The sequence below is a fragment of the Alexandromys fortis genome, unplaced genomic scaffold (assembly GCF_014885135.2).
Source record: "Alexandromys fortis isolate MF-2015 unplaced genomic scaffold, M_Fortis_MF-2015_v1.1 scaffold_101, whole genome shotgun sequence".
NCBI lineage: Eukaryota > Metazoa > Chordata > Mammalia > Rodentia > Cricetidae > Alexandromys > Alexandromys fortis.
In genome coordinates, this window is record NW_026067983.1 from 4,577,340 (window position 1) to 4,604,551 (window position 27,212).

At 43.1% G+C, this 27,212-nt stretch overlaps 1 protein-coding gene and 1 non-coding gene across 5 annotated transcripts in view; one reads left to right on the forward strand and one right to left on the reverse strand.

Annotated features, from left to right (window-relative positions):
* Positions 1-27,212, reverse strand: part of Znf277 (zinc finger protein 277) — an 85,236-nt gene that overhangs the window by 39,541 nt on the left and 18,483 nt on the right. For 2 of the 4 annotated variants that reach the window (XM_050158685.1, XM_050158686.1), the window contains exon 2: positions 37-238. In XM_050158685.1, coding sequence (XP_050014642.1) covers positions 37-238 — 202 coding nt within the window. Of the gene's footprint in view, positions 1-36; positions 239-3,803; positions 3,874-27,212 lie in introns of all 4 variants that reach the window. The other 2 variants (XM_050158687.1, XM_050158688.1) reach the window with 2 other exon arrangements.
* Positions 6,767-6,899, forward strand: LOC126511542 (small nucleolar RNA SNORA66). Its single transcript, XR_007594717.1, has one exon. It is a non-coding gene; the product is annotated as a small nucleolar RNA SNORA66 (small nucleolar RNA).

A 27,212-nucleotide genomic window follows, 5' to 3' on the forward strand; every position in this document is an offset into this window, starting at 1 on the left:
AAATTTAGTTTTTTTAGAGACAAAACCAAAATTTACCTTTGGAAATCTGCAACCAGTTTCACATCAGCTATGACAATCTTATGCTCAATAATCATGTGCTTCAAAAGTTTGTCTTGTTCAGCCACGGGAAAATGTTCTTCACAGAAAATACAAGGCACAGATGGAGGCCCCGCTAAAGCGGTGGAGCCACCTGGGCTTTCTGGCAGGGAGAGCGGCTCCAGGATGCAATCTTCACTGTCTGGGAGAGGCACAAGAGAAGAAGAAAGAAACTGAAACCAAGCCTGCTCTTCAGATGGACGATTTCTTACCTTCTGCATGGAAGGAATCTGAAGGCATTTTACATGTTAAAAAAAGAAGAAAACCCCAAAACCAAAAACACAGCACCAGAGAGAGCCTGCTCTTATTTAAACACAGCTATGGCCATACTGCAAAGGACCTTGGAGCCCCGCGCTTTGCTTGAATGGGGGAAACGCATTTGTTGAAGTAGCTGTTGAAGTTTTCTTCTTGGGTCCTGGCTAGTGGCTGCATTCAGAGTACTAGGAAGTGGAATCAGCAACAGCTGGCTTGGTGTCCCAGTGACCACATGACTTAGTAAGTGATCATACAGCCCATGCGAGGCTCTTTCTAATACATCTGAAAACGCCCTCATTTCTACTCCCATGCCATGTATAAAGAACACACTTCCTACACTGGCTTGAAAGAGCTTGTGCTAAGTGGCCAAGTAGCACTCTCTGTGTTATGTCTGTCATTTGCTCATTTCACAGCCATGTGTCACAGCAAGGCTTTTGTGAGCCAAGTGTTAGACACTCAGTACATACACAGTAAACACTTTCCTCGCCCCATGCGTCCTTTTTCTTATGTCGCTCAGTGTCTTCACGGGCTTAGTGTCTCTGTGTCTCTGATTTCAGGGTGTGACACTCAGGCGGTTGTGCCTGGACCTCTCTTTAGTCTGCCACGGTGGAACCCTGGGCCTGCCATCTTATTCCAGTTTTTAAATAGGCAGTAACTGGGAATGGAAACTAGGGTTTAGCCTTTGCACTTGCATAAGGAAAGGAACTTTCCTCAGCGAGAGACAACTGCTGGGCTGGATGCTAGGAGGCTGGGGCAGGAGGACTGTAGTGGCATTTCATTTGTATTTTAATAAATAAAGCTTGCGTGAAGATCAGAGAGTCAAACAACCCCACTGGTCAGTCTTACAGACCAGGCAGTGGTAACACACACCTTTAATCCCAGTAGCCACACTAGTTGTCACAGAAACTGGGCGGTGCATGCCTTTAATCCCGGTCCTAGAGAGGAATATAAGACAGGAGGAGACTTTCAGTCTCATTCTAAGATTCCCAGAGACAAGATCGCCATTTCATACTGAGGTCGAGGTAAGAGCCAGCGGCTGGCTGTTTTGTTTTTCGGATCTTCAAGTTGAACCCAAATTTTTCTCTCAGTTTTTATTAATTGTGCTTCAGAGGATCTGAAGTTCAAATCGTGCTGGGACTACAGAGTGAGTTCAAAGCCAGCCTGGGCAAACTAATGAGACCCTGCCTCATAATAAAAGTTAAGATGAGGGTCGGAGACACAGTTTAGTGATAGGAAGCTTACTTAACACATGTGAGCACCACTGTCAATCCCCAGTAGTAAAAAAAAGAGAGCTATTCTGCAGATGAATTTCAGAATTAGGTTAATACCAATATTTTTCTGTTGCATTTTATTTCTTATTTTTACTCTTACCTTATTACTTAAACATTCTTAACTGAGTAATAGTAAATGTCACTGGTACACAGTTGAGCATGGCCCAGATCAGCTCAGTCACATAGATGGAGGCACTGATCCACCACCATCAAACCCTGACTCAGTACTTATGACTGCAGGTCTTCTGTGCAGTCTTGCTCGGTGTGTCTTCTCAGAAGAGCTCACGGTTTGTTACGAGCTACAGCTAAGTTAACAGCACAAAGAGAAAGTGACAGAGGACATTCAGGCAAAGCCGGAAGCAGGATGGCTCAGAACAGCGGAGAGAGAAGTGTCCCACAGGAGATGTTTAGTGTGTCATTCCCACACACTCTAGTCGTAGTAAAGTCTCCTAAATCAAGCTGTTATATGCTCATAAAATTCTGTATTAGCACTAGAGAGGATGCTGAGTAAACACGACAGTAGGGGTGTGTTTAAAACGTGCAAGCACTTTAGAGGAGCTGCTAATGAAGCCACTGCTAGCAACCCTCTGCCAGCCGAGGGCAACAAGGGCAGCATGTCCAGCTGGTACCAGTTACTGCAGATACTGCCCAAGTGCTCAGAATGAGAACTTCAGCACATGGCTTTAAAGAAGACATGGAATCTCCCCATCTCAATGCTTAGGGAACATCAGAGGGCCACACTGGACTGAAGAGGGGGGATGAGGGAGAGTGCTGAGAAACGCTGTCTTCTGGACCCCGAATGGCTGCTGCCCTCTTGGAACGAGAGGGTACCCACAGACAATCAAGCATGTGGATGAGGCCTCATAAGGCCCCACCCATAGCTGAGGCACTGGTGGTTGCTGGTGGGAGGATGGGTCAGTTGTCTTCAGGGGCGTGGCCACTGGTGGTCTTACACTTATCAGGACAGCACTAATTATTAAAGTGCTTCGTGGATTATTAAAGAGAAAAAAAAAAAGAGAAGAGGAGGAGGACATGAGGCTGAGAGGCATGGTGGGAGGGGTTCAGGGGCGGGCGTGGAAGAGAAGAGCTAGGGGAGAATATGATCAAAATACATTGCCTACATGCATGGGACTGTTCAAGGAGAAATAATCCCCAAGAAAACAGATACCTTAAGAAAAGGTAATGTTAGCAAACAGCACCTAACAGATACGTAGCAACAAGCCCTGCTTAAATTCTCCCAAAATTTGATTGGAATATTTGCAAATTCCTTTGTCTGACCAGAGAAAACAAGCATACAGTAAGAGCCTCCAGCACCAGCAGCAGCGGCAGGAGCGAAACGAGCACTCCCCACTGGTCACCAGCAGAGCTCTCCGCTGTCCCTCCTTCCCAGTGTGTCACTTCCTAAAGTCACTGACACAGAATCGAGACAGGAGGAGTGAAAGCAGTATTTGATGAACACAGTTCACTCTGAACTCAAATATCACATTAGTCTGCTCCTAGGACCAAAGGCAGTTTCCAACTTGCATTCTCCTTTACCACCTACACCCAGGGCCGTTTTGGATTTGTAGGTATTTATAAGCCACTTTGAATTTCTGTGCATTCTCGGGTGTCCTGACACCACCTCTCCCGGCAGTGCTTGTACCAGGCTCAGGATCCCACATTTTCTTCCATGACTGTTCTTAGCCCCCCACCCCCAAGATTTCCTGTAAACTCTGGTCTTCTGTGGCCCCCTTTCTTCCCTTTATATAGCTAATGCCCAGCTTTTCTTTTCCTCAAGTGATTCCTGAGTGAACAGACACAAAATTCACACGTACTGAAACAGAATTACCTGTCACGGCAAAGGAACAGAGTGAAATCGCAGATGTGAAAATTTTATGTCTGAGGAACCTATGGTTTAGGAATTACTGAGTATGGGAATTGGAGCTACTATATAAAAGGCTTAACAGAACTTTTAAATAGGATTTTCCCTCTCTCCTTGACTCTCTAGCCACTCAGTGCCTTGCTAATACGGCACCAGCACCGCCATGGGGAATAACTCATTTACTGACTTGCCCACTCTTCGCCCCTTCACTTGGCTGATCCTGGGTGTCAGGGCAAGTCTTCTACACTAAACAGACCTGATGTCTACCTGACTAAAACTGTCATCGTGAGTAAATGCCGGTCAAATGTTAGGCACTTTACCTATAAAGCATTAGCTCCATCGATCCTCATGATTAGAGTTCTCTAACGCTGGGTCTCCATTTTGATCCTGCTGTATAAAAACAGAACAGAGGTAATCTGAGCTAGTCCTTGGCAGAGAGAGGATTTAGACCCACGCTCTGGCTGGAGCTTTTCCTCTATAGAGTAAGCGCTTTCCTTAGAGGAGGCACAGTCAAAGCCACACAAATAACTTATTTATTACTTTAAAGTTTTAAAATTTTTTTTGCTATTTTTAGGTTAACATGTTAACACATGGATTTACTATTGCATTTTCATACATGTCTTTCCACTTTGTTCATGCTCACCCTCCCCCCCACCACCCTGCCCATACCCCCATGCCTCCATGCTACTTTGATGCTGTAAACTGCTGAGAGTAAGCTGGGAAGAAGAAAGTCTCAAGATGGGGAGACTAATGTGAAAAAGTAGCACAGACACTAAGTCTGAGAGCTTGTGGGGCAGCAACGTTAGCAGTGGACAGACCCTAACAGGTCTTGTTCACTGACTGGCCACTGAGAGTAAAGGAAAAAGAGAACAGGAAGAGAGACAGAGTAGTCCACTCTTCGCGGAGTGTACTGGCTGGTCTTATTCCACTTGGCACAAACTAGAGTCATCAGAGAGGAGGGAGCTCACTTGAGAAAATGCCTCCTTAAGATACAGCTGTAAGGCATCTTCTTAATCAGTGATGGATGGGGAGGCCCAGCCCATTGTGGGTGAGGCCACCCCTGGGCTGCTGGTCCTGCATCTATAATAAAGGAGGCTGAGCAAGCCATGGGAGCAAACAGCTCCCCTCCATGGTCTCTGCATCAGCTCCTGCCTCCAGGCTCCTGTCCTGTTTGAGGTCCTGTCCTAGCTTCCTCCACCATGATGGACTTGCCGTGCAAGCGTCAGCCAAACAAACCCTTTCCTCCCCTGCTTGCTTTGGCCCCAGTGTTTCATTGCAGCAACAGAACCCCTGGCTAAGACAAGGCCCCTGTATGAACTGACGTTCTAGTCAACGATTTCAGAATCCAACACAAAGAGGAGAGAAAAGGTTTGGTGTCAGGATAGGGTGGGTGGTTTGGTCGCAGAAGGTCCAGATGGTTGGTAGACATGAAGCAGAAAGTGGTCTCTGTGTGTTGGGTCTGAACTGTCGGGTTTGCCGGCCTCTGCAATCCATGGTTCCCTTTGGGCTTGACCTTCCATCCCTTCATGTCTCACTGCTGTTATCAATGACTACACACGCATCTATCTCCATGACTATGTTGCTCTGTGAACTCAGGGTCAAGGGCTTATTTTTATACGTCTGGTGTAGACTGCAGTGGCTGGAACAAAGTCGGTATTTGACAAATGTTTGTTAAATGAAGACATGAAAGAATGAACAACAGGCCAGAGGTTCTTTGAACTAGAGCGCCAATGTTAAGTTTCTAGGAAAGTCCCATTTTAAGAAACACCTGTGCCTGCCTGGAATTAAGGGTAGAGCAGCTGTGTTTACAGCTTGGTCTTTCTTTAGTGCTGGGGCCTTGGCACAACAATGACCATTAGTAATGACTGAAAACTGCAGTGAATTCTAAGCTAGAAATGAACATTAGTCACTGTAGCAGTTACAATTTATCTGTTCTAATTTTGTTGAGACAGGGTCTCCTTCCGTAGTTCAGACTGACCTCAGTCCCTTGTCTATCCTTGATATGTTACATTTTATTGGAATTTAACTTTTAGATAGTCTTCATGGAAGGAAGGATACATTACAGCAAAGAACATTTGGAATGCAGAGTAAATTAACCACTCCAAGATCCAGGGAGTTTATACGGAATAGTCCCGGGTCCTGACTACATGCTTCAGTTCAGAGCAAAATTTCCTAACCGAGTGAGTGTCACTTCCTGGGGCTGCCTTTTTCTTTTTGGTGCCGGGAATCAAACCCAGGGCCTTGTGTGTTAGAAATCTTTAAAAAAAAAAAAATACTGATTTCAAGTCCTGAGTTTACACGGAGGAAGAGCAGTAGCTGTCCCAACACTGCTCCCTGGAAACCAGCTCAGAACATTAGCAATGGGACTCCCTTGAGCTCAGGGCGCATGTGCGCATCCTCAACACCTGAAAAGGCTACAAGCAGGTGGCCAGTTAAAAGATAGTCTGTTTTCCCACAGAGAGTGCCATCAAATAAGTGCTGGGTCAGCAGATGTCACTCCCTTACAAGGTCTAACAGTTGGTTTAGTTCCAGCTATAATGAGCAGTACAGCTACATTTTACAGCATGGTAAAAGACAAAAAACACAGCAATGTACAACCCATTGCGGCAGTGGCTTCGAATCCTAAAAACAGAAGGGAGCGCTGCAAATCCAGCTTCTTTCGGCCAAAAGCACCTTAGAGATTCCGCTTGGGCCCCACGCTTACTTCACCTGTATGCACAAACTAGCAGGCTGTCTGCTCTAGTTCTCACACAGAGTGATAACTGCTCAGACGAAATGCATGAAAAGAATAACTACAAAAGCCTTGCATCTCAAGGGAGCTGAATGCCGAGGACCCCATGCTGGGCATTGATGACCTTACTGAGTCTAGGAGGAGATCCCCGGAATGTCAGATGATCAGATGATTACTCTGTGAGCTGCCTTGTGATTCTGCTAAAACAGCCTGATCCAGTAGCCACGGCAGCCATGGGACTGTACCACGAAAGTCAAGTGCTCTACTCTGAAATGTCATCTGCAATGAGGCGACAGTCTACAACTAGGGGCTAATATCTGACACATATAAGAAGCCCCACAACCAAAATTCCAAACAACAAAACCAGATAAAACCACCAGCCAAGGGACTTGATCAGATTCTGTTCCAAAGAAGATAAATAAATTGCAGCAGATTTATGGAGACAGCTCAATCTTACCAAGGAAATCAAAACCACAGTGAGATAAGATTTTAAACCTGCTATATGATAGCCACTAGGAAAAAAAAAAAACAGTTTAAAGATTCCAGAAAACAGTGCAAACTCAATCACTAGCTCGGCAAAATGTGGCAGCGGCTAAGGGAACCAGGTTTGCTAGAGCAATTGTGGTGACCGCAATGCACCGACCTCAGATGGCTACTGAGGTGCCCATTCTGTCCCAGAACAGGTCAAGAAAAAAAAAAAAAAAAAAAAAAAAAAAAAAAAAGGAAAAAGATTCCAGAAAACATTGCAAATGGATTATTCACAGGACCCCTGCCTTCTTCTTGTGAAGACAGGATCTCAAAAGACGCATCTGTGCTGAAGTGTAAAACATAACAGCAGAGACGTAGAAATAAGCGAGCGAGGGGTGGACAAATTCAGTGAACACTATTCAGCCTTAAAAACGGGTTAATTCAGGGCCTAAGAGATGGGGTAGAAGGTAAGGGCACTGTTGTGAACTTCATAACTGGAAGGAGAAAACCAACTCCCACGAAATGTCTTCGGAACCCCGTGTGTGGACAGTGGTACACACACACTGAAAAGGGGGTGGAGTCCCATCATATGTTACAACATGGAGGATAACCCTTGAGGCATCATACATGAAATAAACCAGGGACAGAAAGAGAAGCACCACACGGGTCTATTAGACGTGGTGTCTACAGGCAGACACTCGCAGAAGCACACAGAGTGCTGCTGAGGGGCTGAGGAGTGGGAAGTGGGGTACTGCGTTCCAGTGGTCCGAGCAATAGGGACGTAGACGCAAGTGTTGGGGACAGGTGCTGCACAACAATGCGCATACAGCTGCAGCAATGAGAGTTTAAATTTTGTTATGCAGGTAGATTTTATGCCATAGATTTTAAAACCACGTTAAAGAAAAGCCAAGTAAGTGAAGTAAAGCTTGGAGGACTGTATTTACTCATAATGACAGGGTTACTTCATCTTCCAGCCTGTCCCTATTATTCCTAATGCTCCTCTGGAAAAACTGTCAGAAGGGTTAAATGAAGAAGTTAATGGAAAGCAAAAGACATGGGCGCCACACACATGAACTCAATAAAAGTTAAATCTCTTGTTTGAAAGGCCAGCAAGCAAAGCGTTTTCAGGAGGCAAAGAGTTCCAGTGTGGTGATAAAGACCACGACCAAAATCAGCCTGAGGAGGAGAGGGTTTATCTGCCTCCCATGTCCTCATCTCAGTTCATCGTGGAGTGATGTCAGGGCAGGGACGGAGCAGAGGCCATGGAGGGGTGCTGCTCCTCATGGCTTGCTCAGTCTGCTTCTTATACAACCTAGGTACACTTGGGTTGGCACTGCCCACATTAGGTTGGGCCCTCCCCCATCAGTCACTAATACTACACAGACTTGCAGGCCAGATTAATAGTCATTTTCCCTGCTGAGGTTCTGTCTTCCCAAATGACTCTGCTGTGTCAAGCTGACAAACAACCAACATATAGAGTTATAGCTCCCTACAACAGAGTCTTAAAAAAAAACTGCTCAAATGTTTTAACTATTCTTATTTCTACTGACAGTGAGCATGCTGCATGTATGAGATGCTGTGAGATACTGATGTATGCACTAGAAATTCCTGTGGGCTAATTAAAGATGCAAACTTCTCAACACAAATCCAAACAAAGGGAGCCTAGGCTCCTAAAACAAAACAAACTCCCTTGTCCACTACTTAAGTTCTGATTATATTGTTGGTACTAGATATTTCTGTAGCACATTATATTAAGCACTAAGGGAAAGCCCACAGTCTATTTAGTGTAGATAGAAGAAAAGTGGAAAGATGTAAGCTAGCCTCAAGAGATGAGGCCGACAGGAGATGGGCTCCACCCATCCTAAACGCTGGGCCTGCAGAAATGGGGAAAGGGTTTTACTATCACTATGGAGAATTTACTAAGACACAACATAAACACTGAACGATTATAAAATGTCCTGAGGGCCTAGCTGGAGTTGTCGTCTCGGTTACAGGCACAGAGTTACAAAGGGCTCTGGATCTGCTTATCTGAAATGGAGGCCTCACATCCGGCCGCTGAGCTCTAACACGCTGACAGAAATGGAGCATCAAGTTTCTAGTGCATTTAATTAATTTAAATCCCCATGTATCGCCACTGAGTCATATTAGATTCACCTATTGGTTCAGAAGTTGGGGTTAATAGGCACACAAGTGATTTATATTCTCTGGAGTTTATGAGTTCAATGTGAAATTTATTTAAGATTATGTACATGTGAAATTTTCTCAGAAGAAGACCGTTTCAATTTTAAATGGTTCTGGGGAACTTCAAAAAGTTGAATAATCATTAATCCTGTTTCTTAACTATATTTCTTTTACTTCTCCTAATATTTTTATTTGTAAATATATGTGAAGGGTGTTATTTTAGCACTTTATTGCCATTTTTATTTATAATGCGAATATAAGCATTGGTATTTGCTAGCTTTTCATTGCTATAATAAATGAGAGAAACATACAGGAATACAGATTTATTTTAGAGATTGAGGGACACTTGGCCCTTTAGTTTTTTTTTTTTCCTTAAGGGTGTGATAAAAATGTGATGAAAGCAACTTAAAGGAAAAAGCATTTATTTGGCTTATAACTCTAGGTGTCAGTCCATCACTGCAGGGAAGCCAAGGAGGCAGAGACGGTAAGACTCGAAGATGAGTCATGGACATTATAGCTGCATGACAACACGTGGCAACAATCTTGTCTTAACATCAAAGCTGCCAACAAGGCCAACCCTTTAGAAATCGCCCATGTTTCTTCCTTACTTAGTCCCAAAGCACGGTCAATGCACTAAATTCAGCTGGGATGGGCTGGGGTGGTTATTTATAGATCTATTGTTTTGTCTAGAAAACTATCGTCACGTTTTGATGCTACTAAAAAGGGTCCACTGAGAAACTAGTAGGGCAGGGCAGGGCCTCTCTCCCGCTCATATTCTGATTTGACTGCAGGGTACCTTAGATGACAATGACCAAGTCCTCTCCATTGTTATAGTGACAAAGTAACACAGAATCCCAGCCCTAAATTCTGGCTTTTCATTCTCTTCTGTGCCACATATATTTTAGTTTCAAAACTACCTAAGGGTGAAAATTTAGTGATTAAGATTTTTTCCCCCCTCAGGCAAATTTGGTTGAAACAAAGTAAGAAACTAAAATTGATATTGGTTTTATTTCTAGGTTATAATGGCTAATTGTGCTCTTCAACTTTATTGGATGAAGAAATGCCTAAGGGACACAGAGAACGGAAGCACTCAGCAGTTAAACGAGCTTGCTGTTCTTCTAGATGACCAGAGTTTGGTTCTCAGCATCTACACCAGGCATCTCACAGCTGCCTCTAACTCCAGTCTGGGGATCTGAGATTTTCTTCTGGCTGTTGAAGGCACGCGGGATGTGTGTGCACATATGCACACAAACAAAAACAAATACACATATACTTCAGTAAAAAATAAAGTAGGATTTTAAGAAAGGGAAAGAGAAATGCCTGGGCTTCTGTGGAAACACTTTTGGGTCTGTCCGGGAGGTGCTTCCAGAGAGGTGTCCCTGCAGTGGTAGGCTCGGCCTGGGGGGGACACCATTCCACAGGCCAAAGTCCAGAACTGACCAAAAGAGGAGTAGGCGAAAGCCAGCTGGGCACTGCTAGCCCCCTTTTTCTCTGTTTCCTGATCCACACAGATGTGAGGAAGCGACCTCATACCCTGGCTGCCATGGACCCAGCCAGTCCTGCCACCATGATGTCCTTTCCATGATGGACTGCAGCCACAAACTGAGAGACAAAAGGAACTTCTGCCCTTAAACTGCTTCTTGTCAGCTCAACAAGTAATGGACACAGCTGTAGATTATCTGTGTTTCTGGGTAATACAGACTTTCTTATCCTAATTCACTCTAGAAGGGGAATGTGGTAGTTTGAATGTCATTGGCATCCATAATCTCATAGGAAGTGTCACTATTAGGAGGTGTGGCTTTGTTGGAGTGGGTGTGACCTTGTTCAAGGAAGTGTGTCACTGTGGGGGTGGGCTTTGAGGTTTTGTATGCTCAGGATACTGCCCAGAGTCTCAGTCAACTTCTTGTTGCCTCTAAGATGTAGACTCTCAGCTCCAGCACCATGTCTGTCTGCATGCCTCCATATTCCTCACCATGATGATAATGGACTGAACTTCTGAAACTGTAAGTGAGCCAACCTCAGTAATATACTTTCCTGTAGAAAAGTGGCTGTGGTCATAGTGTCTCTTCACAGCACTAGAAACCTTAAGATAGGTTGGAACCAGGTGTTCACTCAGCTGGAACCTCCAGCACTCCCCTGGATGATCTGGAAAGCACCATTCCCCCCCCCCTCCAAACCCAGCTCATGCAGTCTCTGAACAAAGGAAGGGTGCCAAAAAGTCCAGTTTGGCATTCTTGGTGGCTACTGCAGCTTCCTCCCCTGAAGTTGCCAGCTGCCCAAGTCTTCACCTAAGGTGCTTGGCTTTTGACCATACTTGGGCACAAACCCAGCTTGTGGAGGACACGTCATCAACCCTCACCTATGACCTATAAAATCTCCCTGCTTTCGTTTGGGGTGTGCTTCTCAAGCCTAGATCTTTGGGGATTGTAAAAACCAGCAGAAAGTTGCTTTGCTTAAATAAACCTGTTGTTATACTTTACCAATTCGGATTGATCTAGCTTACTGCTTCAGCCCTTAAACTTATTGGGAGGCAGAAAACTTATTACCAGCTGGCCAGTTGTGGCGCATGCTTTTAATTCCAACACTCGGGAGGCAGAGGCAGGCGGATCTCCGTGAGTTTGAGGCCAGCGTGTTCTACAAGAGCTAGTTCCAGGACAGTTACCATGAACTAGGGTATTGCTGTGATAGGCTTAACCATACTTTTGTTGGGAATAAGATGGACTTTGGTATTGTAGGTTAGGAAAGCAGTGGAATACTTTAAGAGCTGCTTAATGGACTGTATTATTAGTAGGGGCATGGAAGACAGTGGTGTTGAATGTGATTGGATGGGCTATGAGGATCAATAGGTTTCAGAGGTAAAGAATGTTACTCTGTGGCCTAGAGACTGGTATTGTGATACTTTGGTAAAGAAAGTGGCTGTTTTTTGACCTTGTCTGGAATCTGCCTGAGGCTAAAGTGAAGAGTTTTGGATTAATCCCATTGGCAGAAGAAATCTCAAAGCAGCCTGGTATAGAGATTCTGTCATGAGGATATTAGTGGTAACTCTTTTATAACGAAAAGGAGCAAGCTGAGCAAGGTAAATTACAGAAAGTAAGTTTTGAGGAGAAAAAGAATACCAAGAAGTGTAATAGAGCTAAATCGTGTGTTCAAAGAGATAACAGGGATAAAGAATAGAATTTAGGGAGTGGTGACCTCAGGGCAAGACACCCCCCCCCCCCATCCCAGTAGAATTTCCAGTTTGTGAAAAGGAACTAGAGAAAAGGTTAGAGTCAGCTGTGGTGGGGCATACTTTTAATCCCAGCACCGGGAAGGCAGAGGCTGGTGGATCTCTAAGTTTAAGGCCAGTCTGGTCTACAGAGCAAGTTTCAGGGCAGTGAAAAACAGAAAGTTGGTGAAGATGTAATTCAATGAGGGGGCCATGTTTCAGCTCCAGTAAACAGCAGAACTTGGCAGCTTCAGCAACATCGTTCTGGCTTTAGTAAGGATAGAACAAAGGGATTATGGAATTTGTCTCTGTGCCAAAAGAATGCCAACGAGGCCAGGCACATGTCAGGGGTGTCCTTAATGGAGGCCTAATAAAGAGGCTATTTCACAAGGCTGTGCAGTTGAAGCCTGAATTGCCTTGGAGAACCCAAGATGTTAGAGAGGCCAGAATTGTGTGTTACCTGCCGAGGAGAGCTGCTAACAGGGAGCGGAATGAACCCAAGAGAAAGAAGTGTGCTGTAGTCAAAAAAGCTGAATGGAGTTGGAGATCTGAAGAGCCCTTTGCCATCAGACATGGAGATACAGAATTTGGAGTTTCCCCAGAGGGGTTCAGTCTTGCTTTGGCCCAGTATTTCCTCATTGTGCTCCCTTTCTTGCATTTTGGTATGGTAATGTATATCCTGTGCCATTATATGTTGGAAGCATGTGATCTGCTCTTTGGTTTTGATTTTTTACAGGTGATTATAGTTAAGAGATTGCATGAATCTCAGAAGAGACTTTGAACTTTAAAATTGTTGAGACTGTGATAAGACTATGGGTACTTTTGAAGCTGGACTAAATGCATTTTGCATTATGATACTGCTATTGTTACTAGCTTATGGGGGCCAGGGAGTGGAATGTGTTAGTTTGAATGTCATTGGCCCCCATCATCTCATAGAGAGTGGCACTATTAGGAGGTGTGGCTTTGTTAGAGTGGGTATTGTAAACGGGTGTTTCCTGTGTCCCACAACCACTCTCAAATAAACACAGAGGTTTATATTAATTGTAACTGCTTGGCTGATAGCTCACGCTTATTACTAACTAACTCTTACATTTTAAATTAACCCATATTCCTTATTTGCGCTCCTTGCCATATGGTGGCACGGCAGGGCACGGCACATTAATCTCCTGCTCCTTTCGTGTCTAGCTGGTGACTCCTGACTCCACCCTTCTCTTTCCCATCACCCATAGTTTGGTCACCCTGCCTATACTTCCTGTCTGGCAACTAGCCAATCAGTACTTTATTAAACCAATCGAGTGCCAAATCTTTACAGTGTACAAGAGGATTATTACACAGCAGGGTATGGCCTTGTTGGAAAAACAGCGTCACTGTGGGGGTTGAGCTTTGAACTCATGGTACCTCCCAGTGTCTCAATCAACTTCCTGTTGCCTGCAAGATGTAGGACGCTCAGCTCCAGCACCACATCTGCCTGTACGCTTCCATGCTCCCCACCATGATGACAATGGACTGAACCTCTAAGACTGTAAGTGAGTCATCCTCAATTAAATGTTTATAAGAGTTGCTGTGGTCATGGTGTCTGTTCACAGCAACAAACACCTTAACTAAGACGGGGGAAAGTGCTGTCTATGTTATCAATGCAAGAGTAACAACATGAGAGCAGTAGCTATTGAAAACCATACAAACCCTTGACATTTTAAAGGAAATAAACCCTAGGAAGAGAAATGGCTAAAAACAAACCCTCCTTTATAATATGGTAAGCATATAAGTCATATACTATTAATACTGCTAAAACACACTTTAAAATGTACACATGAATAAGTATATTCATTTCCCTAGAAGTAAGTTCCTCTACTGGAATGCTTATTATCAATAAGAGATTTTGATTCTAAAAGTAGATTAAGGATCATACTATACATTATAAAATTTACATTTCCTCTGCTGCTCTTATTCTATGCTTTTAAAAATACTTCCTAGCATTTAAATTAAGATTATCACTCTTACTTTAATAGGCCAGCACCAGTGATGCCAAGGCAGTAAAAGAAATTCAAGGCTGGATGTGTGGTACACTTTAGTACATTCTGGGTACTGAGTTCTTAGCTATTACCTAAGTTTACTTCTGCTTTTATTTTTTTATGTCTGTCTGTCTGTCTGTAACATTTAGTTCAGGCTGGCCTTGAACTCCTAAACTTCCTGCCTTCACTTCCAAAGTGCTATGCCTGTTTTCTTTTCTTTTCTTTTCTTTTCTTTTCTTTTCTTTTCTTTTCTTTTCTTTTGTGTGTGTCTCCTCTTTATTAGCAGAATGCCGAATGACTTCTCTAAGGTAAAACTGCAACCAGAAGTTTGACACTAAAATCTTAACCTTAACTAGTGATATCTTATCAATTATAAAACCTTATGGCCACCTATGTGAGGGAATCACAGGACACTGAGAAGCAAAGGCTTTGGGCAAGAATGGAAAAAAAGAGACATGGAGCTTGTTCTTATTTATTTAGCTCTAATAAGAAAAAGGATGGAAATGAAGGGCAAAGTCAATTCTGAGCCAGAAAAATCAGATTGGTTAACTGGCCCACCTTATTCATGCTTCTAAGCAAGCACAGTCTTAGCAGAAACTTCATAGACATCCACAGAGGGCATGGCTAGCATAATTCAGTTGATTTGACTTGATAGAAAATTACTTTAGAATTTGTAGTCTTGTCAATATTTTAATGAAATAGGCTAACAGCTAGAAAATTGTGAATTTCCTACCTGATACTCTCTTTTAAATATAATTAGTGGTTTTGATAGAATCATAAATTTTTGAGTTGTGGGACTAATATAGCTCTATTTGCAAAACCAAATGCCTCAGCCATATTTTTATTTCAGTGCTGGTGTCCTGACTCATTAATATGAAGAACTCTTTGTACAATGAGTTGTTTTTATAAAAACAGTTAAGGATTAACTTTCAGGCACTAAAAAATCCCAACATTAATAATTAAAACATTTTCAAAAGTTCTGCATATTATTTAAGTTGTTAGAACATCTGGGAAGTTCAATCTCTATGTAAGATAGATACCTCTATAAAGGAAGGTTGCATTAGCTCCTTGGGATAATTAATGTTTGTCTTTCTAACAAAGAGAAGATACTTAGTTTTGTTGCTGAATGTGCATTTCTTTGGCTTGTCCTAAATACATTCATAATTTAGAATTAGGCCAAGTTCTGCTTTCAAGTCAATATCTATGCTGAGTATATTTTTCATTCAGAGAAAAACCATAGGTTATATTCCCTATTCTTCACAGAAATATTTTTACCATCTTATTCAGCAAATGCCATACCAGCTCTAAATTAAGAGAATGTAGACAAATTCTTTTTGACCTGTTATTGAGAGGTTAAAGTTAGCAATGACCACTTCAGCTTCACTTCTTTAGAAGACAGCCTGTAACCACTGCAGCAGGGCTAGAGCTAAGCATGTTTGCTGGACTAGTCTTCATTGGCTACATCTGCTGGTGGTGGCCCTAAGTAACAGGCCTGTGACAACAGCCCTCTTCACAATAAAACATCTTTATAAGAGAAAGGCTCTAAAAGCATCCACAACAAAAATAATAAATTATATCTTAGTCTTGAAATAAAAACTTAAGGTTATAGTTGATATTCAATATATTACCACAATGTAATAAATGTTTCTCTCAAAAACAATAGTTTCAGGCAAAGGCTATTCTAGACCCTTAGGGGCAAAGGAAATAAATATCAGAGCTGGATTGCTGTCTCAGAATCCATGCTTCACAGCAGGCAAGCTGCTCATGGATAAGTCTATAGGACACAACTTAAATAGTCAAAAGCACTAAAAGGAAGAACAAGTTAGGCATAGCCCAACAAATGAGCTGCCTGTTGAGAAAGTGTTCTGGTCCTACTTTGTGACATTTTAAACAAATCCCTTTCTTCAAGTTACTTCAGCCCATTAGTACTGGAACTGCTTACACAGACATAGTTCTGTGCAGTCTTTTAAGGTTTTTCTAAATAGTTACGAGTCAGTCACGTTCAGAACACTAAAACACATTTTCTTTAATTTATTCATCTATTGACAGCTATCGTATGATTCGAGTGAAGTTCAGCACCTTAAATCCTATCTGTGACAAATGATCCTCTAGAAGTCTGACATCACAAATTCTATCCCCATGACAACATAACTATAGATCTGACGTATCCCTTGAGGACCTAGGGATGTGGCTCACTTGGTAGCGCTCTCCTGTAGGATGCACCGGGCGCTGTATTTGAACTTCAGCACTCCATTAACTAGGCACTGCGAGCAGTAATCTATGCACTTTGGAAATGAAAGACGTTCACAGTGACCACAGGCTACACAGGGACTTCCAGATCAGCGTGGGAGAGATGAGGCCCTGTCTAAAAATAGGAAAGACAACAGAAGTTGGAGGAGTAAAACTGCGGGGCGATATAAGCAGCGCGTAACAGATTTCAGCCTTGCCATTTCAGTGGGCCGCCTCTCCCATATTTTATAGCCAACATGACAAAAATGAGCCCCCAAAATGATGTGAGTCTTATTTTTGAAGAATAGGTGTTTCAGTCAGCCTACACGGCACATTCCGTGAATGACTCATATGACAATAAGCACTGAATTTTGCCAGCAGTTAATCCGACGAACACTGACTGAGGAAACGATGTCTAAATGCAACCGTACTAAAAATGACACTCTAATGACTGCCTGGAATCATTGTGGTTCTCAGGCAGTGGTTCTCAGCAGCGATGGTCCACAGCACTCAGCTAGGAGCTATCAAAACATGCTGGCTTTTCACGCAGAGATTCTAACGCAGTTTCTCGAGGGAAGCAGGGAGCTGTTTTATGTGAAGCCACAAACCACTGTTTTAATAGAAACCAATTATGACCAATCATGTGACTTTATAAGTTAGCATAAGAAGATAAACCTTTGTGGATAGCATTAAAAAAGTAAAGTCTTCTTTTGGGAGGAAATGCATTTTATTTCCGAGGCAACACTTTGTGATGAATAAAACTGTATCTTAGAGACAGTAAACTGACTAAAAGGAGATTTTATAAAATGTAAATGAATCGTTACTTATTGATCGCGCTCCTTCAATTGTAAGTCAGCTTTGTATACACTGGATACACAAAAGATCTTTGAGAAAATCTGGTAAATTCTAGGGAGTCCTTCTTCAAGGCCAGGTGGGGCCTCAGGAACTGCTATCCTCTTCCACCGTTCAGCTCCCTATGGCAGCTGAGCCACTGGCTGGACACGGGAAGGGCATCTCTTTTCTGTGTGACTGAGAGAGATCTAGACTCTTTGGGCCAGATACTTAATTTTGATAAAACTTGTTTTCATTGAAAGCAATACCCCCAAAGACCTATGCTCTGAAGATGGGAATATGAAGCAAAAGATGCCGGGATGCAGAAACTCACCTGGATGTACACGCAACATGGGTTTAACTGTCTACTCTTTTTTAGGATTGTTCTGTCACAAAAATCTACCAAGTTTTAGGGATCTGTCATTTATCCCATTTCCTTCACAAGGTTATTTTAGTGTGTGACTTTTCAGAATGCAGTTTCCCGAGAATGCTCATGCAGTATTAGTGCTTGAACATCCAAATCTAACATAGCATTTTCAGGGTAGGACATGCTGGGATGGATGAGCTATCTACTGGCAACTCCGATAGCAGAACACAGCTTTTAGATAACAGAAAGCCTTGGATTTTATGAGAGGGTGGGGTTAGAAACTAGGGTCTCCCAAATATTAGAAGCATGATCCTGAACTGTTTATGAAGGAAAAGAAAATCATAAACCCACCTTATGGTGTAACCAGAGACAGTTCGTTTGTTTCCCAGCCGCCCAGACCCAAATAATCACGCAGAAACTATATTAATCACAACACCGTTTGGCTGATGACTCAGGCATATTTCTAGCTAGCGCTTACATCTTAAATTAACCAATTTCTATTAATCTGTGTGTTACCATGGGTAAAGTTCCGATGTCCTTCTTCTTTGGCAACTACATGGTGTCTCCTTGACTCTACCTACTCTATTGCCATTCTGATTTCCTGCCTGACTTTTTTCTCTAAGCCATTGGTCAAAATAGCTTTACTCGTTATCCAATAAAAGCAACACATATACAGAAGGACATCCCACATCATTAGGGATAAGAAAATTATGTTCAACCCCTTAGTATCAGTTGGTCACCTTGGACCTCTCCGTTTACTCTTTTTACCAGGTAGGGGCTTTGGGAACATATTAACAGACATTGGCTTCTACCAAACAAAAGCTAAGAATGTCCCACATAGCACCTGAAGCCCCAAGCCCAGCATTCTGCTGATTACTACTGATCATGTACAGTAACTACTAAAGAACAAACAAGACCAAACCAAACCTGAGCTGAGTCAGTTCAACACATCTAATATACACAGAGACCATAGTAAAGGCCACAGTAGTGTCAAAGACTGTTTGGGAGCAGAAAGGTCTCCTGCTTTGAATCTCACCATCAGCTCTCATTTACGTGTGCTCTGAGCAGTAGTTGACAACCAGAGTGAAGAAGCTGTTACACCAATTTAAAGAGCTCTGCCCCCACTCTTCCAGGGCAAGCAATGGGATTAAAGAGCTGTCACTCAGAAGAGAATGCAGAACAGAAAGTAAGTGTCTGAATGTCAGAGATGATTCTTACAGCTACTAAAAGAAAAAATTAGCTTTGGTTCATTAAAGGATTATTTAAAAACTTAAAAAAATTATTTCTTTATAATTTCAGACTTGTGCAACAATAACTGTAAGAGTAAATTCAGAATTGTAAGTAGCTCAGGGTTATTGTGTATGCAGCACTGGCTGTCTTGGAACTCTCTATGTAGAGCAGGTTGGTCTCAACTCACAGAGATCTGCCTGCCTCTGCCTCCCAGGTGCTCTGCTGTAAGGATAAAGATGTGAGCCATTGATGTGGGATTTCCCTCTGTAGGATGTGAATATGTTTTATTACCATTGGTTAATAAAGAAGCTGCTTTGGCCTATGACCAGGCAGAATAGAGTTAGGTGGGAAAACTAAACTCTCGCAGGGGGAAAGAAGGTGGAGTCAAGGAGACACCATGTAGCTGCCAAAGGAAAAGTCCACACTATAACCTTACTGGTAAATCACAGCCTCATGGCAATACACAGATTAATAGAAACGGATTAATTTAAGATGTAAAAACTAGATAGAAATATGCCTAAATCACCGGCCAAACAGTGTCGCAATTAATAAAGTTTTGTGTGACTATTCGGGTCTGGGTGGCCGGAAACTAAAGTGGACTCTGTTTACAAGACATCGTGTCCAGTTTATTTTGAAAATGACAAAAACACTGCACTATCAACACTGCTAGCTTTTGGCAAAACAATTGTTTTAACAGTGCAATAAAACTCAAGTCTGATACCATCTGTCTGCAGAAGGTGTCAGATCCCACAGGGTGAGTGAGCACTCAACCCCTAAGCCATCCCTCTTCCTGTACACTGGTAACACACCCTAGACCAGACAACAGGTGCATGCCTCATTCAGCTTTTCTATGACGCTAGGGATCTGAACCCGGAACCTCGTGTTGGCGGGAAAGTGGTTCTTTATTTTTTATTTTTTCTGAGAAGTCTACTTCCTCAGACCTATAGTACTTTTTTTTTCATTAAAAAAAGAAAAGAAAAAGGCAACAATTACTCCCCTGCATGGAAAGAAAATGCATCATTTTCCAGGAATTCTCTTTGAAAGGATGATAGTTCCTCCAGTGCACTCGCTTTGGCTTTTGTTCTGAGCTTTAAAATAAAGCTGAACATTTCTGGTCAGTAGCTTGGTAACTTGCTGTCATAAGTCTGGGCAGGCAGTCTAAACACATGGCTCAATGATCCTTTCTTCTTAAATTACATAGGAAAGTGTCTCAGCAATTTGGTAGAAAGACACGAAGAGAGATGAACTCTATTGAGGCTGCACAAGTAGAGGGCAGATCGCAGAGGGTGGAGAGCTCTTAAAGGCCACAGGCTGGGAACAGTAAGGACTCACTGAGGAGACAGAAAGCTGTGAGTCAGGGAGCTGAGCCCACCCCAATGGTAGTCAGATGCTAAGTACAATAAGTGCAGAGGAAAGTTCAGCAAAGGATAATGCTCTAAACCTTCACACAATATGTAAATAAATATAAAGGTCTGTTTCTAAAAAACACATAGGCAAGTTGGTAATACGGGGATAAAGATGTAAATTAAAATGTTTATTTAGGGGCCACTGAGACAGCTCAATGGACAAAGGTACTTGCCACCAAACCTGAGTTTGTCCCCCAGGACCTACATAGTGGATGAAGAATATCCAACTCCCATAAGTTGTCCTCTGACTTCACACACCACACCACACACACACACACACACACAGAGTTAAAAACTGTTCATTTGAACCACAGGGCCAGAAACACTTTTGTGTCACAATTAGAAAATATAAGAACATTTTATAACAGTTCCCTATCAAGGCAAAACAAGGAAGATCTCCCTACTGATGGTCAGGTTTGCTTTCTTTGTGTATGTTTGTAAATGTGTATTCACATGAATGTAGATCCATGTTCCTGAAAATGTCTTCCTCAACAACGCTCCACTTTATTGAAGCAGGGTCTGTTGTCAATTCTGGCTAGTCTAGCTAGCCAACTTGCTCTAGAGACTCCTATATCTGCTTCCCTTAGTGCTGAGATAATAGGCTTTATGTGGGTTCTGGGGATCCACTCATGCCAGTATGGCATGTGCTCGTTCATCAAGACATCACCATAGCCCTACATTTTAGTTTTCTTTTTAAAACTTCCTATTTGTGGTAGGCTTGGTGGGTATAGTTACTTTTGTGTTGCTGTCATAAGATACCAGGACCAAAGTGACTTTTAAGAGTTACTTGGGGCTTACAGTTTTAGTGCGTTAGAGTCCATGACGTCATGGTGGGGAGCATGGCAGTGGCTGGCATGGCACTGGGGTAGTAGTGAGAGCCAACACCTTGTTCTACAGAGAGGAGGCAGAGCGAGAGAGAGAGAGAGAGCGAGAGCGAGAGAGCGAGAGAGCGAGAGAGAGAGAGAGAGAGAGAGATGCACTGGGAACGGTATGAATCTTTTCAAACCTCCAAGCCCAGCCCAGTGACACACATTCTCTAGCAGGGCCACACCTCTGAATCCTTCCCAAACAGTTCCACAACCAAGGCCCATGATATGAGCCTATGGGGCAATTCTCATTCAAACAACCAGTAAGGCTCTTACCCATAATCCCAGCACTTGAGAGGTTAAGGCAGGAGAACAGACACAACAACAGGGGCCAATCTGGGCTACAGAGTATGTTCTAGGACAGCCACGGCTGCACTACACAAGGAGTCCCTGTCTCAGAAGGAAGCCTGAGGAGCACAGGCGCCAGCTACACTGCTTGCCTGGACCTTTTCTGAGGTCTACCTGCCTATTCAAATTACTCATGAGACAAGGTTAACTTCTGGCAATTCTCCAGTGTATCTGCTTCTTATTTTTATTCTATTAAAGTCATGGATGCCAAAAAAAATCCTCGTCACTGTATGCGTCTGATGTATTCAAATAAAACAGCCAAGTCACTAATCACAAACAGACAAAATAGTATTTGGAAGACTTCTTAAATTCTACAAATCAAAGTATATTAGCTTCACCTCTTAAAAATGCTGAAAGAAAAAAAAATCTCAAACACCTGTAGGCTTTTCTACTCTGAGTCATTACTATTACCAAGGATTACGTGAAGAAGCAATAACTTGGCATTCTTCTGCTTGTTAATGACAAATCAAGACTGGAAACACTTCCACAGCCAAATCAATTATGCACACTTTACAACACTGTTTTACCTTATACACATTGGTATTCTGCCACTCTTCATAATTTAAATACATTTAAAAGATATAAAAGCCAACAGTAATTCCCAGTCGTGTTAGCACGAGCAAGGCCGCACAACAGCTTCCTACAGCACGCCTTTCCTGGGTACCAGCTCCTCCTGCAGTCGCAACTGCCTGGAGGACAGAAATCGCTGCTTCCACTAATTTGGGGTGTGGCATGCGAGTTAGCACTTCTAACAAGCTCCCAGGTGATGGGGAGGCTGCCCGGGAACTGTATTTGGAGAACTTCTGCTGTACCCCAACCTGGAGTGTGAATGTGGAGGCACAGTGTGTCCTCACTGTGGCAAGCGACCTTCTAAAAAGCTGCTCCAAATTAGAGATTCCAATTCTAGTCAGATAGTTGAGGAAGTTTAGTCTTGGTCACAGCAAAGAATCCAAATGCCAACCTCTTTTAAGGAGAGGAAAGAAAAGAAATGCAACTGTGTTTCATGGCAGTTTTCACAGAGAGTCTCCGTGGGTGAGCTTAAGATGCTTTACTTTCATTAGCATTACTCAGCGTTGCCATGGGGACCAACTGGGAAGAACCTTCAATGCAGAGCAGAAGAAAGAAGACAACAACAAGAGGGAGCTTGACCGGTTTTGAGAAACTAATGCAAAGTTATGCTGTACAAGCTCTGATATTCATTTAAATCTCCCCTTAATAATAAGGTGTGGCCACAAAGAAATTTCCTGTTCATGGCAAGAAACAAAATCAAAAACTTTACGATGGATCGGGAGGTAAAGGCAGGGACCATGTTCTGTGGAGTAGTTAGTATGATGGCCCCAAGGCCACAAGAAGAGGATGAACTATCAGGCGCTGCAGCTAAAGGGCTGGGGTCAGCGGGAAGCTCAGCTTTGCACTGATGGGCAGGATCAGGCTTGTCCTTAGTTTCCTCGAGAATGAAGAGGATCTGAAGTCACAGGTAAAGAAAACGCTACCCAGAGAAGGGACTAATCAGCGGCAGGGATTCGTCCCCAGATAGACACAGAGCTTTCAACCTCTCATCCGAGAGTCAGGGGAAAGGAATAGCTCAGGAGGTAGACTTGAAGGCAGCGGGGAAATCAGGATTCTTTGCAGTTTCCTCTAGCAGCACAAGACTGCACAGTTCGCTCATGGCTTGCTTTGGTTGTTTTTGAGACAATCATGCACCTGGCTGTCCTGGACTACATAGAACAGGTTAGCCTTGAACTGGTAATTCCCAGCCTCCGTCGCCCGAGTACTCAGTGAACAAGTGTTAGCCACTACGTTGTGTTTGTCTATGGCATAGAAGGAGGCCTGCAATGCAATTTTCCATCCAGTTTTAGTAAACAAAAATGCTATAACCTCTAAGGAACTTTTTACTCTTTACAGCAAGTTTCTCAACTCTTGACAGCAAAGTTTTTAAATTACATTCATTGCTATAACCAAGAACCAAGACTTTTCACAACTGAAACTCGAGGCGGAGAGCCTTGAAACATCTACCACAGGAACTCTTGATGCTTCCTTTGTTACAGCCCCACCCTCACCTTGTCCACGGTCCTTCTTCTCTCCTCCCAGGACACCATTTATCTCACCACACCGGGACCTTTTTGTGTCTATGCTTCCTTAGAACTTGTGCAACCAACTGAAACCATGTTAACTCATAGTTCTCCCTCTAGTGGGTAGCCTGTCCTCAGACACCACTCCAGTGTGGAGACGTTCTTTGCTAATTTGTTTCTTTGTTTATCTCTTACTGACTTTTATAAAGCCCAAACTGTAGTCTATTTAGTGCCTTTTACTGGATCTCCCAGTCAGGACTTTGGTCAAATTCTGTCAATGTTCGTCAACACTGAGGTCTAGCGACTCTTTGGTTTGAGGAGTGCTCTTCAGAATTATTGTTCTGAAGATGAGGAGACAGAAGCAGGATGCTATCCTGGTGGACCCCACAGGTCTTCAGAGTCTGTTTGCTCACTCAACTCGAAGGATGTCAGAAACTGGATAAAGTTGTTTTTATCCTGTGTACACATAACACACCCTTCTGACAGGAAAGAAATTCATTTTTTTTCTTTTTTCTTTCCCAGTGGCTCAAGAAAATCACAGCCTCTATCTTAGCACCAGACGCAGGGACACCGCTGCCCCGTACCATACTGTCCCGTGTCCACTGACTCGCCACGGAGATGCCCAAGGGACAGCAGAGCTTACTGGGGACAAAGGCACCTTGTCCTTTTGCATCTCAGATGTGCTGTCGGAAATTAAACACCAGGGCTGGAGCGATGCTCAGCAGTTAGGAGCACTGGCTGCTCCTCCAGAGGCCTGGGTTCAATTCCCAGCACCCACATGGCAGCTCACAACTGTCTGTAATTGGAAGATACCCTCATATAGACATACGTGCAGGCAAAACACCAATACAAATAAAATAAATTAAAAACATAGACACATCAATGTGTCTCTCCTCAGCTACATATTGAAGAACGAGACAAGAAAACAGTGAGTTTTGCTCTGCATGTAGTTCATGCATCAATGTATAAAATGTACCAATTCATGTAGTTATGCACTACTCTACAAAAATTACGTAAGTCCAAAAAGCAGGAATGGCCTTGAGCAATTACCTCCATGTCCCAAATTTGAACCAATTTTACAAATTAATTACTACTGGGGCCCTTTAAACACAGAAGGATCACTTTTGTCCATGGAGTACGAATACTCAATTTTGAGTATTAAAACCAATATTTTGTTAATTTGTTCATTAGATCTATGTATTTGTTGGATAAAATTCAAAATAGGAGTGATGAGAAATTGGGCATTCTCCCTACTTCAGCTTTTTCTCTCAGCAGAGAGTAAACTGTAGCCATGTAGCTGGAAGGCCGCAGCAGCTGGGATCAGTCGGTCTTTGGTCTGTAAATGTTACAATTTCTCTTTTCGGTTTGTGCATCACAGAAACATTATTTATGAGTGAGAAAAAAAAACAATGTAAAAGCAAGTCTAGACATGTATAACATGGGTTGACAGGCTAGGTCGGAGAACAGGTGAGGGAACACACAGAGCACACAGCAAAGCCAGGAGCCCCAAGGACACCGTAAGAAGAGACACGTGCCCTGGGATTATGCTTTATAGGAACATCTGCTTCTGAGATGGGCAGTTAGGTGTGGGAAAGCAAAAAGAAGGTAGTGATCCATGTGAGATGGTCAGAACAGCTGAACATCCGGGGATAACAGTTACCACAATTATTATAAGTTCTGAATATAAATGTGGAAGACCAAGTTTAAGGTAATCAAACAGAACTTATGAATGAGTCCATTTCTATGTGTGTGTGTGTATGTGCATGCACACACATATGTATATAACCACACATAAGCATTGACATCATGCATAAAGTCAGGAAGGACAGACATTAAAGTCTTAATAGTTAGGTCAGCACAAGCTCCCACCCTTGAGGAGTTATGAACAGTTCCCCCTAAGGGTGGCTCCTAGTGGGCACACCATGCTCCAGGGGCAAGCCCCACACCCGGGAGTACATGGGCAGCACAAACTGGTCTCTTGTGCTACTGGGGAAAAAGAACACAGAGTTCAGGAAGGCACGGAGGTGACGTGGATCTGGGGGGAGATAGGTGGAGAAGTGGAAGGAAATAGATAAAAATATATAAAATACTCAAAGAACTAAAAACATTTTATTTATTTATTTTTGGTTCTCGAGACAGCATTTCTCTGTAGCTTTGGAGCATGTCCTGGAACTAGCTCTTGTAGACCAGGCTGGCCTCAAACTCATAAGAGATCCACCTGCCTCTGCTTCCCAAGTGCTGGGATTAAAACATTTTATTTTTAAAAGCAAATAAATCAGGGTTATCTCCACATAGTAGACTTGGAATGATCTTCTTCCTCCTTTTCTTATACTTTTTTGGTATTATATATTTTTGTTTGTGTGTTTGTTTTGGTTTTTGAGACAAAGTTTCTCTATAGCTTTGGAGTTTGTCCTGGAACTCACTCTGTAGACCAGGCAGGCCTCAAACTCACAGAAATCCCCCTGTCTCTGCCTCCCGAGTATTGAGATTAAAGGCGTGCGCCACCACCGCCTGGGTAGTATTATACTTTATTCGTTATGTTGCTGGTATTGTATTTTATTCATTATCATAACTAGGAACACAGAAGGACATGTCACCACTACACTAATTCTGCCCCCATCGTTACCACTGCTCCTTATGACTTTCGACTATGTGAGATTCCTCAGTTCCTTGGTTCCTTTGTATTGACCATAATGAAAACAAGAAAAAAGAGCCAATCAATCATAAAGTCCTGCCTACTTCTTCAAAGCTACATACACTCTCCTGGCTAACAGCAGCTGACAGGCCAATCTCAACCTGCAGTCATGGCCAAGAAACAGACCCCGAGACTGCCTGCATGGACTGCAGCCATCTCAGACTCAGCTGCACTCTCTCATCCCCTCTTAAGTAGCAGCACAGCCACCCAGCCGCACCCGTAACAGACAGTAAACGGAACGCTGTAAACACAGCGATCAATAATAGAAGCACTTGAGCCTGGCACGGATGCCGCTTCCTGATTCCTGTCATATCCTCAAGTTATTTTTCATATTATGTGGTACAAAGTACTCTTTTTAATAGTGGTATCTTCAGAATCCAAGCCTTTAGTTTTAAATTTATAAAAGCTTTTCTGACCAGAGCACACTTTTTCCATTTTGTTCTGCCCTTTGCTCACAGCTCACATTGTGAATGTGGGTAAAAGGAGCCGGCAAAAATCATGCCACAGCCTGAATGCCAGGGCCTCTAATTTCCTCCACCGGTTTCCTCTAACCTTACTCTACCACAAAGTGTCATAGGGAAAATGCAGACAGGTGCCATGATGGCTAGTGTTATGCTTTATGTTTAGATTACTGTGTCTAGAAGATCTATCTATAAAACAGTAATGCCCTTAACTCTAAGTCCCACTTGCCCAATGACAGAGAACTTTCTGGAATGCTGGTGGCTGCTGTTCTGTACTCTACCAAGCGTCTGTAAACAAGCTTGGCTGCCCTACTGCACAGGATGAGCTTGGTCACACACAGACGACAGATATGAAGGCAGGAAGTATGACAGCTTGCTCCGATTGGATGAAGGCGGGAAGCACAAAGCCTTGTGGGTTTTGCCTTTAGCAGCTCCTGACTAAAGTCCTTGCCAAGCTCTGGGACCTGACCACTCTCCATGGTCCTGGCCAGTATTTCGTAAAGCTTGCTTCAAATTTGGCTAACAATTTGCCGTCGTGAGTTTTATTCTTGCCTGTTGGGGTTAATAGTGCTTTGCCAGAATGTAACACGCATGGCTTTTGCTCCTGGTAAGGTCCTCATTATCAAC